At 43.8% G+C, this 13,980-nt stretch overlaps 1 protein-coding gene and 1 long non-coding RNA gene across 3 annotated transcripts in view; one reads left to right on the top strand and one right to left on the bottom strand.

Moving 5' to 3' along the window:
* Window positions 1-13,980, top strand: part of LOC122681350 — a 37,228-nt gene that overhangs the window by 13,252 nt on the left and 9,996 nt on the right. Inside the window, exon 4 of one of the 2 annotated variants that reach the window (XR_006336945.1) lies at window positions 947-1,176. The exons of the other annotated variant lie outside the window; for it this stretch is intronic. This is a non-coding gene — a long non-coding RNA (uncharacterized LOC122681350). Of the gene's footprint in view, window positions 1-946; window positions 1,177-13,980 lie in introns of those variants that run through there. 2 annotated transcript variants of the gene reach the window in all.
* Window positions 8,223-13,980, bottom strand: part of ECHDC3 (enoyl-CoA hydratase domain containing 3) — a 34,466-nt gene continuing 28,708 nt past the window's right edge. Inside the window, exon 5 of the mRNA XM_043883347.1 lies at window positions 8,223-8,565. Within this exon, the coding sequence (XP_043739282.1) occupies window positions 8,460-8,565 (106 nt within the window). The 3' untranslated portion in view covers window positions 8,223-8,459. The remainder of the gene's footprint in view (window positions 8,566-13,980) is intronic.

The following is a 13,980-nucleotide window of genomic DNA, read 5'->3' as shown; positions in this document are numbered from 1 at the left end:
CAGACCAAAGTCTTCATTCAAGCAAAACCGCAGAAGCTACAAGGAGTTAAGGCTACGGACTTACCTGTAGACTTACCCACAATGTGCCTAGACTTCATTGTTTCAGCCATCATCACATCTTCCTTTGGTTTTATTTGGAATCCCTTAGCCCGACTGACAGGGGTCACAGAAACAGACTCAAGACCCTGTAGGTGAGGGGCAGAGCTGGTCATAGAGGAGACTCAGTCTACTTCCTACTGACCACCCCCCGCCCCAACCTGGGCAGGACAGATGGTCCACCCTGCAAGACCTGTATTATGGTAGGAGAATAATTACTCCCAACAGGGAATCTAGACATCCCCATTTTCCAACAGCTGTTTGAGAGTAGCAGGGTTAATTGATAACACAAATGTCTCCGTGATAGGTTTTGAGTTTTGTCTTCCATCAGCTCATTTCCCACATTTACTAAAAATACAGCAAAATTAACTTAATTTTCATTGACTTTCCCTTCCCTTCATCTCCTGGGACAATGTACTTATGAGCTCTGAAGAGGAACAGGCCTGCCTAGATTCATAAATTGAATCGTTGAAGCAATTGAGGTCTGACTCTAGAGCTAAATGCAATATACTCGTAAGGCTGTCTGATTTCATCAGCAGAGAGCATGACAGATAACAAGCCACTCTGATTCATATTGTATTAAAGTGTCCTATTAAGAAATTCCAAATGTCTGAGACATTTCTAAGAGGGCCACATAATTTTTCCTTTCATAAATGCATTTACTAAAAGATGTACTTAAATTGTAAGCTCCTCTGGTGCATTAAGAATATTCAAGTTACATATAAGACTATGTCTGCAGCTTAAGCTATATCTGCAGCTCTGGTCTTATAGCAGTTTTTATACCTCAACCTCAAAATACTTTTCAGATACCAATTCATTAATTAGATGACATTTTATATTCCATTTTCAGAAGAAGAAACTGAGGCTTCCAGAAAACCTGCAGAAGGATATGGTTTCTGCTCCCCCATCTGTAGTTTTCTTCAATAAAAGACCTTTGCAAATTCAGGGACACTGCCCAGCAGGTAGAGTGATTATAAAAGCAGGGTGTTTTTACAATAGGGGTAGCTCAGTGGTAAAGAATCTGCCTGCAATGCAGGAGACTCAGGTTCCATCCCTGGGTTGGGAAGATCCCCTGGAGAAAGAAATGGCAACCCACTCCAGTATTCTTGCCTGGAAAATCCCATAGACAGAGGAGCCTGGTGGGCTACAGTTCATGGGGTCACAAAGAGTCAGACATGACTAAGTGACTATATAACAAATTATTACAATAAGGCAGTAGTAGAAAAACACACTATGATTTTTGGCAAAATTGCTTTCAGACAGTTGAAGAAAGCCATAAGCATTGGAATAGAGGGATAAAAGGCTATTTAAATGTATTTTAAAAAATAAAGCATTTGTCCTCTGGCCCAGTGAAGGGTGGGAGTGGCATTGCCTGGACATCTTTAAATAAGTAAAAAAGTATCTAGTAACTAGAACTGCAGGATCCATGCGTGCCAAGGCTGTGTGTCATTTCAGCGCCAGCCTGTGGGCCCACCACCCCCTGGGGTCTGATCACTATCTCCTGGGCACGGTTTGCTATCTGAAGCCCTTCCATTTCACCAGGGCTTGCCTCCAGGAGCAGCGTACGCTGTCCTGCGGGGACAGAGCCTTCTTGGCAGCCAATTCAAGAATGTGAAGTGATGACCCAGTTCCCTTAAGAAACAAACTGGGAGGAGACCATGGATGAGGGGTGGAGGCGGAAGGCCTGGGGCTCATCAAATACCCCCAAACATCAGAGACCCACCCTTCTCCCCTGGTTTGGCTCATGAGGCACATGTCCACACATTTTTTTCACGGGAGATCAGAATGGCACCTGCCGCTCATGTCAAGATGTTGAGATCAGGGGCTTCCTTGATGGCTAAGTGGTAAAGAATCCACTGGCCATTGCAGGAGACACAGGTTCAATCCCTGGTCCAGGAAGATCCCACATGCCGTGGTACAGCTAAACCCATGTGCCACAACTACCGAGCCTGTGCTCTAGAACCCAGGAGCCATAACTACTGAGCCCATGTGCCACAACCACTGAAGCCCGAACACTCTAGAGACTGTGCTCCACAACAAGAGAAGCTGCTGCAATGAGAAGCTCATGCGCCAAAACTAGAGAGTAGCCCTTACTCTCTGCAACTAGAGAAAAGCCCTCACAGCAACAAAGACCTAGCATAGTCAAATAAATAAAGTCGTATTAAAAAAAAATGCTGAAGTCACTTACTCATTATGAAGCCATTGAATGGTCTCCTTTTTTCTTTTTTCACAAGTGGAACTGAACCACCAAGCTTGATGCAACAGAACTTGGGGATCTACTGTAATAATGACTCAGTTCTTTTGTGGCTAATAAGCAGACAAGTCTGAGTGAAGCCCCAGTTGGTGAGGTGTGACTGTTGCCGATAAAGGTTCCTGCTCACACATGCCAAGCTTAGGACTGCCTTCTCAGCTGCATTCCCAAATTCATCATCATATGCTTCCCGCCCCCAAATTCCCTCTTCACTGGATCCTTGCTGCTTCTGTGGCCTGAATTCTTCCTGACCTGCACCCCCATCTGCCAGTTTGCTCTCATCCTGGCTCCTTAAAGATCTTGCTGGTCCTTGAAGCTCACAGCTTGAGTGCTGCTTCTTCATGGAGATTTCCTGTGTGTCCCCCCAAAACTCCCATCTCCTCCTCTCTTTTTTGTTTTTGCCTTAAATATATATATTTCTTTCTTTAAATTGAAGTATAGTTGATATACAATATTTTGTTAGTTTCTGGTGTATAGCAAACTGATTTGGAGATCTGTATATATAAAACTAGAGAGTAGGATTGCTATATATACATATATTGGATTGATATATATACCAATCCTAAGGGAAATCAACACTGAATATTCATTGGAAGGACTGATGCTGAAGCTGAAGCTCCAATACTGTGGCCACCTGGTGCAAAGAACCAACTCATTGGAAAAGACCCTGATGCTGGGAAAGAGTGAGGGCAGGAAGAGAAGGGGACAAAAGAGGATGAGATGATAGGATGGCATCACCAATTCAATGGACATGAATTTGAGCAAACTCAAAGAGATAGTGAAGGAGAGGGAAGCCTGATGTGCTAACAGTCCATGGGGTCACCAAGAGTCGGACACGACTGAGTGACTGAATAGCAACAACAATATTATTTTTCAGATCATTTTCCAGTATAGTTTATTATAAGATATTGAATATAATTCCCTGTGCTATACAGTTGGTCCTTGTTTGTTTATCTGTTTTATGTATAGTACTGTGTATCTGTTAATCCCATACTCCTAATTTATCACCCCCCCCAAATTTTTGTAACTGTAAGCTTGTTTTCTGTGTCTGTGAGTCTGTTTCTGTCCTGTAAATTAGTTCATTTGCATCACAGTTTAGACTCTACATATAAGTGCTATCATATGATATTTGTTTTTCTCTGAGTTACTTCACTTAGTATGATGATCTCTAGGTCCAAATGGAAAATGGCATTATTTCTTTCTTTTTTATGGCTGAATAATATTCTATGGGTATATATACACCACATTTTCTTGATCCATTCATCTCTGGATGGACATTTAGGTTTGTTTCCATGTCTTGGCTATTGTAAACAGTGCTGCTCTGATCACTGGGATGCATGTATCTTTTCAAGTTATAGTTTTTCTTTTTTTTGGCTACATACCTAGGAGTGGGATTATTGGATCATATGGTAATTCTATTTTTTCTCTTTTTTTAAACAACTGCCATCTCTCTTTCTCTTTTTATAGTGCTTGAAACATTTTGTCTGGCGGCGTAGTTGTCTCTACATCAGCCTAACTGAGCAGGCACAAGGCCCAGGAGAGGGAGGCCCAGCCTGGAGCCTGAAGGACTGCTCTGAAATGACAAGAGCTAAAGTGCACTGTTCTAGATTAGGGAGGAAGGCTCTGGGGCTCAGGGGGTGGAGGAGAAGTGCAGACAATTGTAGGTCAGGCTGGATTAAGATAGTAGTAAACAACCCATTCAACCTCTGCTCCCAGCTTCAGCTCCCTCGCTCACCCATCCCTTGCACAACTGCCTAACTTGTTTCTCATGACTCAGGCCTTGACCACCCAGGGTCTTATCATGTCTCCCAGGAATATGTGCAATGTAGTGGGGGACCCCTGAAGATGGCACAATATCTGTTCCTCCCCCAGTGATCTCCATTGGTAGAATTTCATGACAACGGTGGAGAAAGCATTTGGAGTAAAGGCCTTTCCTAGGTGGCCTTCAGATTATATCACTTCAGGGACCGCCAGCTATTTCTACTCTTAAGGCTTCCCTGGATAAAGAAGGAAAAAATCAAAAAGAAATAAAGATATGGACTGTGGGATACAGAACTGAGTTAAAAAATTGAACAAAATCCTCAATGTGGCATCCCCAAGTGGAGTCCTATGTCTTACTCATTCTCAAATATTGATTCCTCTCTTTTTTTTTTACTTTAGTCCCTTAAAACAATCAACAGAGACTTCCTTGTGGTCCAGTGGCTAAGACTTCAAACTCCCAGTGCAGGTGGCCCAGGTTCAATCCCTGGTCAGGGAACTAGATTCCTCATGCCACCTCTAAAGAGGTCGAATGCCACAATTAAAGACTTCCCATGCCACAACTAAGACCTGCCAAATTAACTAATTAATTAAAAAGAAAAAACAACCAACATCAAAACATAACTGAACATGGGCCAGTATTGGAGGTTTTCCTGTTGAGTGGGCTCAATTCTTTCCCCAAAAGTGAGTTATTTCACTACTTAGTGCCTTGATTTTCCATGTGCAGAACTGTTGGTCATGCTAGCCATTGCCTCCTTGCTCAAAACGCCATCAGGGACATTCAAGCTGAAAAAAAGACTTAGGTTCTCAGTAAATATTTGTTAAATCTCTTGCTCCAACCTACTTACTAGAAGCGAGAAATACAGTGACCTGAGACCTAAGTTCCCCTTTTTAATTTTTCAACTTGGAGGAAACTACTTATTGTTTTTTTATGGAAAAAAATTCACTTGGTTCATTAAATTGTTATAATTTTCTTTTTAATAATAGGTCTGTAAGAGATAGAAATTTCCCCAAATTGTGGAAAGTATGACTTCTCATCACACTATAATTCTGATAATTATAGCTAACAGCTGCTCATTTAGTTGGTATCATTTGGGAGACCTGAGACTTACCTCTTTATTGTCCTCACTATTATAGTTCATGTTTTGATAGAATCTCTTCAAAATCCATTAAATATCCTTTTATCTTCCTAAACATTGTCCACTGGATATGTAGTACAGTGCTACCTAGTCATCTGGGTCGCTCTGCACCATCTCCCCCAACCCATTACCAGACAACAGCTGGGCAGTTTGGAGGCAGGCTGGGGGCGGGGCAGGGACCATTAGTAGTCCTGTCATTGGTCTGGCACCAGAGTGGGCCCCTCCCCCAAGCAACCAACTGTCAATGAGCGACCGTTAGTGGTCTCGCTCAGCCATTGGTCAGCACCGTAATGGCCCCTCCCCCAAGCAAGCAACAGTCAGTGAGCTACCGTGAGCGGTCCAGCTCAGCAAAGGGTCATTGGAGTGGTGGTCGGGGAAGTGGTGGTCATCAGGCGGAAGAGTGAGGTAAGAGGCGGATCCTGGGCCTCTCCCAGGGGCCCTCCAGCTCATCTGGCCTCAGGTCGGCAGATGAACTGAGGGGCCCAGGAAACAGGTTGGGGGCCGTGTCCCGCAGGCTCCAGAGCCCTCATCAGCTGCCACCCACTGGCCAGGCCCAGGCCTTGAGGTGACCCTCTCCCCCACCTCTGACGGCAGCGGCCGTCTGCCTGGGTCACCGTCTGCGGAACCTGCCCTTCCTTCACCTGCCTTACAGGCAGCCTGAGGAGCCTGAGCACTGGTTGCATCCCGCATGCCTGTTTTTTCTCAGGGATGATGGCTGGACCGGGTCTGGAGACCTGGCCCTGAGGGAGCCACCAGCTGAGATCTGCGCCTCTCAGCCAGGATTGGACCTCAGAGGGTGACGGTTCTTCCTGGGGACTGTGTCCTTTCTTGTCAGAACAGAGAATAATATTCACTTGGTGGAGGTTTGTAGGAGCATCATTCCTTGACCATGACCTGACCTCAGGAACACAGGCTCTGCCACCAAAATGTTTGCAACAACTCACTCGCCCCTCACTCCCCTTCCCTAGAAAAGGGCTTTGCTGAGAGTTCCCAGGGACTTTGGGGTTTGGGGGGGCTTGAGCCATCCATCTCCTTGTGTGGCCCTACAGTAAACCTTTCTCTGCTCCAAACTCTGACGCTTTGGTGTCGTTTGACCTCACTGTGCATTGGGTACACAGACTGGTGTTTCGGTAACAGATAGTTTAGAAGTGTCATTCCTTCAGGTTGTCATCCATTCCTGTCACACTGAGGTATAATCGGAGCGTCATTGGTGAGCCACTGTGTTGGCTCTGACCTACATGGGTCGGGAGCACTTTGGTGAAAGGGTACAGTGGACATTTGTGAACACCATCCCAGCTTGCATCACTGCCTTTCCAGTCCCTGAGTTCTTTTTTAAAAAAAATTTATTTTATTGAAGTACAGTTGATTTACAATGTTGTGTCAACTTCTGCTGTACAGCACAGTGATTCAGCTGTGCAAATATATATATACACACACACACACGCATATATATTCTTTTTCATATTCTTTTCTGTTATGGTTTATCACAGTATATTGACTATAGTTCCCTGTGCTATACAAGTAGAACCTGTTGTTTATTCATTCCACATACAATAGTTTGCTTCTACAAACCCCAGAAACCCAATCCATCCCTCCCCTATCCTCCCCTTCCTTGCCGCCCACGAGTTTTGTTCTCTATGTCTGTGAGTTCGTTTCTGCTTCATAGATGGGTTCATTTGTGTTATATTTTAGATCCCACATATAAGTGATATATCATATGGTATTTGTCTTTCTCTTTCTGACTTACTTCACTTTGCATAATAATCTCTAGGTTCAGCCATATGGCTGCAAATGGTGGTATTAGTTCATTCTTTTTTATGGCTGAGTAATATTCCATTGTATATATGTACCACATTTTCTTCATCCATTCTCTGTGGATGGACATTTACATTGCTTTCATGTCTTGTCTATTGTGAATAGTGCTGCTATGAACATCGGGGTACATGTATCTGTCTATGAATTTTTAAAATTGGGACTTTATATGATAAATTTCCTTATTGTTTAAGTCACTCTGAGTCAGCCTTTCTGCTATTTATGTCAAAGAGAATTCTAACTGACTGATAATGGAAAAGAATTTAGTACTTAAACTTGACAGAAAATCTATGTTGTCACTTTAGAAGATATCACTGGTACACTTCGTGGAAGCACATGGATGTGCACTTATTCTTTAAATTGTACATATGCATTATGTGCATTTTTGTATATATGACATTTCACTATCAAAAAGAAAATAGTTGATATCATTATCCACCCAAGCAGGCAGAATAACCAATAGCATTCATTCAAAAAATATTTATTGAATGTCTATTATTTGTCAGATACATTCTAAGTCTTAGGGATATGATTAGGGAACAAGAGAAAAATCCCCATTCAAACCCAGAGGATCTATAGGAATGTCAGGGAATGATGTGTGCTATGAAGGAAAGTAAAGAAGGTTAAGGGAGGCACAAAGAAGTGCTGTTATTTTAGGCAGTGTGGCTGGGAAGTCCTCTCTGATGAGGTAACATGAACAGAGACCTGAAGAAGTGAGGGTGAGCCTTGCAGATACTGGGGGATTCAGAAAGAGCTCTCTATGCATGGGAGCAGTGTGTGCAAAGGTCCTGAGGTAGGAGTGAGCTCAGAGCACTCTGGACACAGCATGGAGGCAGGTGGGCTGGGGTGCAGGGAGTAGAGAAGTGGGCATCAGAAAGGAATCCAGGGACTTCCCTGGTGGGCTAGTGGTAGCTGCTACTGCTGCTGCTGCTAAGTCACGTCAGTCGTGTCTGACTCTGTGCGACCCCATAGACGGCAGCCCAACAGGCTCCTCTGTCCCTGGGATTCTCCAGGCAAGAACACTGGAGTGGGTTGCCATTTTCTTCTCCAATGAATGAAAGTGAAAAGTGAAAATGAAGTTGCTCAGTCGTGTCTGACTCTTAGTGACCCCATGGACTGTAGCCTACCAGACTCCTCCGTCCATGGGATTCTCCAGGCAAGAGTACTGGAGTGGGTTGCCATTGCCTTCTCCAGGTCTAGTGGTTAGGACTCTGCAATTCCACTTCAGGGGAAAGGGGCTCGATCCCTGGTCAGAGAAATAAGATCTCGCATGCCATGTGGTATGCCTCCGCCTCCGCAAAAACAAAAGGCAGTCAGGAAATCCAGCAATGACAAGGACTTTGATTACCTCAGAGAGAGATGTGGTCTGTTGGGAGGATTATGAAGGAATATTAGGACCCGAATCAGTATTCAAAAAAATCACTGTTGGGATTTGAGGCAAACAGTCTGCAGAGACTAAGGACATGGGGGCTCTGGTGCTGCTTGCAAACGCTTGCAAAAAGCACTGACCTGAAAGAGAAGAACACACAGGTTATTGCATTTCATGTTTTGTCCCCAGAGTCATTCTGCAGGATGCCCTTCCCACTGATGACTAGGGAGCCTGTAAACACAGCCGGAGTGGTGCCTGTGACTTTGCAGAATGTGGGAGTGCCTGCCCTGGGTGTTGGGTAACCTCTGACCTGGAGGCATCCCTGGGAAGCCAAAGCAGCAGTGAGCATGAACCTCATGATCCTGCTGGACCCCCAGGCACTGCTTCTTCTCTTCTGTCCAACACATCTGTACTTTAGCCCATGGGCTGGTTCTATGTAACATGATTTCAAAATGAATATTTAACATAATGTTCTAGGAGTTGAAATTTAAAATGCTCACTTAACCTAACCAGATTTCTTCTATGTTTTCCAAAAGGGAGAGGGTAAAGAGAAGAGGTTTGAAAGACCATTAATAACTCTCCAGATGATCTCTGAATACTCTTTCTATGGAAGGATTAAAGGTTTCTTTGAGGCCACAGGCCAAAATGCCCCCCTGCGGTGTTGCATTCAAATTAACTAATGAGATAAGCCTCCTGTTTTAGTTTCCTGTCTTGGGTTATAATTGCTGCTGCAGCCTCACTCATCATTTCCTGCAGGTTTTCCTTCTCTGGCTGTGATAAATATTAATGCCTTTAATTTTTCATTCCTCCCTTGGGCCTGGAATTCTGTGAAAAGTGAGATTTTCTTGTTCTTGAAGCTTTTTCAGTGATGAGCAATTTTCATTTTCTGTAAAAGATTCTCTTAGGTTAGTTTTAAATTTAGACCTGCACTTTGGTTTTCTTTGACTGTTTTAAAAAGACTGAGAAGCCTATAGCAGCCAGAGCTGAATTCAAAGATTTGAAGTTCATCATAATTTCTTTTTCATTCTTTTCTCTTGAGAGTCCTTCACCTGGGTTGTCAGTTCCCTGTGATTCTAGACAGCATTCGGTGTGTATAGGAGCATGTCCTTTACTTTGCTCAGATACAAATGTCATATCTTTCATCAGGTTTTCAAAATATTCTTACTAAAATAAACTTAAAACATTCAGAATCCCTGCTTAATTAACCATTCTGGGGAGTATTGCTTTGGGCAAATCTAGTGACTAATCCTTGAGATACGTGGAAGCAAACATAATCATATCTTCTAGAGACTGTAGGGAAAGGCTCTCTCCTCCCTTAGATCCACAGGGCATTTGAATTAAAGATGATTTCCACTTCCCCACTCCTGCACTGCACAGATGCAGAAATGGATTTCTCAGATCTCACAGCTCTAAAGCAGCAGAGCTGGGATGTGGGATTCAGTTTATCATCATAAGCAAGGTGACACCCTAGCACTCCGCCTCCCAGACTCTTCTCTCTCTATTAGGACACACTAGTTTATTCCCTCCAATGTCGGCAATTTCATTCCAAGTACCTAAGTAACATTTAGTAATGGACAAGAAACCTAACAAACCACACAAAGGGTCTGAATGTCATAAACCTGAGAAATTATTTCTTTAAAATTTTTTTTTTATTTGGTCACACCGGATCTTAGTTGCAGCACTCGGCATCCTCAATCTTCACTGTGGTGTCATGATCTTTAGTTGTGGCATGTGAACTCTTAATTGCAGCGTAGGGCATCTAGTTTCCTGACCAGGGATTGAACCTGTCTGTGCTCCCTACAAAGGAAGCACTGAGTCTTAACCACTGGATTGCCAGGGAAGTCCTAGAAATCATTTCTTGTCCTTTGCAGCCTACAGAAAATAGCCCTGTGCTTATCATGGGCTCCAGCCATTGCATTGTTGGTTATCTCTTTGTATCCATGTTCCCCATCTCCCCTGGGATTTTGGGGGCCCTGAAGATAAGGACCTTATTATGAACGCTTTTCTGTCCAAGAGTATGTGGCACACAGGCCTGAGCACTATTTGTACATTCCATTGCACATTTAAGGCCTTGTTTAGGTTTTCAGGATCATTATTCTTAAGCTCAGTGCCTTCAAGGGTGGGGCAGATAATGAAGCACAAGTGTAGAACCACCCGGACCCTGGAAACAACAGAAAACCAGGACATTCTTGCTGCATCACAAACATTTGAGAAAATACTTCTGAGGCCAGACTTCCAGCTATTATGGCATGTAAAGGTCAGTAAATCCTCTCCTCCGCAAACAGCATGAAACTGGACAAAAAACTGAGAAGCATTTACTCATGAAAAATAAATAGAGCTTCAGGCAAGAACAGCAGGGTCTGCAGCCTCTGTGTCTGCCTCCATCCCAGCCCTCTTCCCAGTTCTGGTCAAAATTTTATCAGCAAGGGACTGACCAGAAAAAAAGATCAAGTTCACTGCCAAAGGGTCAAATCAACATTGGGCAATGGGTAGAAACCTGCAGCATTGACAATAACAGGAGAAATTGGCAGGAGACAAATGGGGAAAACTCCCATCTCTGCAAGTTTGAGAATGTCTCCTGATTGGGGTAGGTGGTGAGCCAGCTACAAATTTAAGAGAAAATCTTGGAAGGGGAGTGCCAAAGGGTTGAAACGGACTCCCCACCCATCCCTGCCGGCTGGGAACCTGTGCGTATGTGCAGGAGGGACATAGGAAGTGCCCCGTGCATCTCGAATCCATGAGTGCTCATTGCCATATGCAGTATAGCTGTGAGTTGCTATAATCGCTTTTCAGAACAATACAGGGTGTAAATAAATATATTAATTAAAAGCTGTATTATTAAATAATATATGTTGGGAGAGGGCTCAGGAGAAAAGAGCCGTTAAAGACGTGGGAGCAAATCCAGGGAGAAGCGATGGACATGGTAACAGACAAAGCATTTGCTTACCTGGAAAAGCTCTTTTCCTGACACCCTAAATATACAGGCCTGACTCTTGGTGCTTTTCTCAGTGCAGGCTGGCTCCTTCATGTTGCTTAAATCTTGCTTGGGAGGAAAAAAAATTAATGTGATGTGCTTAACACAGTGTTGCAATGAGAAAATTCAGTATAAGTGTGTGTTGTTAGGAATGGTATAATAAGGTCTTTTTTTTTATAATAAGGTCTTAAAGACATTCCTGCCTTGATCCAGATTTCATGGCTCTATATCATTTTGCCAGGAATGATGAAGACCCAAATGTTAAGACGCCTCCTCCATTGCCAGCTCTTGATCTGTGACTTCCCTAGGGAACACAATAAAGCCCAGTAGACCAGAGGTTTGCTCAGAATTTGGGGCTGATTCAGCCTGGTTCTTGGGCAGAAGACTGGTTTCATGTGTGCTCTGCTGCTTGGGGCTTGTGAGACCAAGAAAGGCCTTTTCTTGAGACTGGAACAGGGCCCAGAAATATGTGAACATTTGGGGGTGTTGGGCTGGCATGAGTGACTGATGACCCCCAAAGACACCCCACTTCCTTCCTCAGGGTACAGTGGCTTCTATTTACAAGGAGGCAATGAACCCCTAGGAGAAGAGACACCCAGCAAATATTTGGTGGAAAACATCCAGCTAAGTTCCTAAAGTGCCGTCCTCCCAGGGCCTTGCAGATATTGGGTGCCTCATCCTACCATTCTCAGGTTCCCAAGAGGTACCCCAGGAGGCCAGCAACACTATATTTGTACCCCCAGCCCTTTCAGTGAACCACCAAGATGCTTCTTGGACCTGAGCGGCTAGCCCCTTCCTTCTGAGGAGTGAGGTAATGTGGCGGGTGGTTACAGAGTAGCAGGGGTGTGTACAACAGTAAACCACCACTTGTGCCTTTGGGGAAGGTCCTCTCCCTGGAGCTTTCGTTTTGATTTTCTTCCACTGCTCTTGAAGTCTAGCCAGGGTCCAACCTCATGCCTCTGTACACAATTCTGAGTTTCAGATATCTAAAGTCAGGGACCTACCTCCTACAATGTTGTGCTCAGAAAGTGGAAAGGAGGGACTTTGCTGGAGATCCAGTGGTTAGGACTTCACACTTTCATTGCAGGAGGTATGGGTTCAGACCTTGTCACGAAACTAACATCTCACATGCCACATGGTGAGGCCAAAAAAAAAATAAATAAATAAAAATAAACTCAAGTAAGGATCTAAGAAAAAAGTGGAAGGGATAAGTAAAGAGGTCAACAGACACATTTTCTCACTGGCAGTAAAATTCTCTGAGAGGATGCCAAGGGCAATATAAACCCAGCCCGAGCAAGAAATCAAAGCATCATTTAAAAAGCAAACAAGCTTCATGGGCAAGGATTTCTACTCCCTTGTTAAAGGCAACTTTAGGACTAGACAAAACAAACAGCAGTGGAGGAGGGTTATTAAATGTGAATTTGTGTGTGCTGTACAGAAATATTTTCTACTTGATCACTCGGTCTGTCTCTTTCTCTCCCCCTCTTGATATTCTGTATAAGGATCAACGGAGGAACTTGTTAAAATTGCAAATACCTGCATTCCTCCAAACCCTGAGGTTCTGCTTCAGCAGGTCTGGTATGAAACATTCCAGGTGATTCTAATATGCATGGCCCTAGGAGGAAATTCTGACAATCATTGATGATTGTTTCTGAGCTACCAAGAGGCTCAGACCTACCGTCTGGTAGCTCAAATGGTAAAGCGTCTGCCTACATTGTGGGTAGACCTGGGTTCTATCCCTGTGTCGGGAAGATCCCCTGGAGAAGGAAATGGCAACCCACTACAGTATTCATGCCTGGAAAATCCCATGGACTGAGGAGCCTGGTGGGCTACAGTCCATAGGGTTGCAAAGAGTCGGACACGACTGAGCGACTTCACTTCACTTCACTTCACTTCTGAGTTACCAAAGTGAAGACAGTTTTAGTCCACTCTTGAACACTCTAACGAGTAGGACCCTCATACTTCTTTTGATTTCTTGCAGTGCCTCTCTCTACAAAATTTTATTAGGTGCATAGTCGTTCTCTAATAAAAAAAATATTTTGTTATACAGCATCATGTTATATAATGCTGACTCTAAACATGTTGAATCCAATGCCTTTTGCATGTAGCAATCTAGTTTTCCCAATTAGGCTTCCCTGGTGGCTCAAATGGTAAAGAATCTGCCTGCAATGCAGGAGACCTGGGTTCAATCCCTGGGTTGGGAAGATCCCACGGAGAAGGGAATGGCAACCCGCTCCAGTATTCTTGCCTGTAGAATTCCATGAACAGAGAGCCTGATGGGCTACAGTCTTCAGAGTCTCAAAAAATCAGACACAACTGAAGCGACTTAGCAGCAGCAGCATGCCAATACTATCCTGTTTTGATAGCTGTTGCTTGTAGTATAGTTTGAAGTCAAGAAGCATGATGCCTCCAGCTTTGTTCTTCTTTGTCAAGCTTGCTTTGGCGATTTGGAATCTTTCTTGGTTCTATACAAATTTTAGGATTATTTGTTCTATTTCTGTGAAAAATGCCATTGGAATTTTGATAAGGATTGTATTAAATCTCAAGGTGGCTTTGGGTAGTATTAACAATATTAGTTAAT

The sequence above is a fragment of the Cervus elaphus genome, chromosome 23 (assembly GCF_910594005.1).
Source record: "Cervus elaphus chromosome 23, mCerEla1.1, whole genome shotgun sequence".
In the NCBI taxonomy this organism is placed as follows: Eukaryota; Metazoa; Chordata; class Mammalia; order Artiodactyla; family Cervidae; genus Cervus; species Cervus elaphus.
This window is presented reverse-complemented; position numbering and strand designations above follow the sequence as displayed.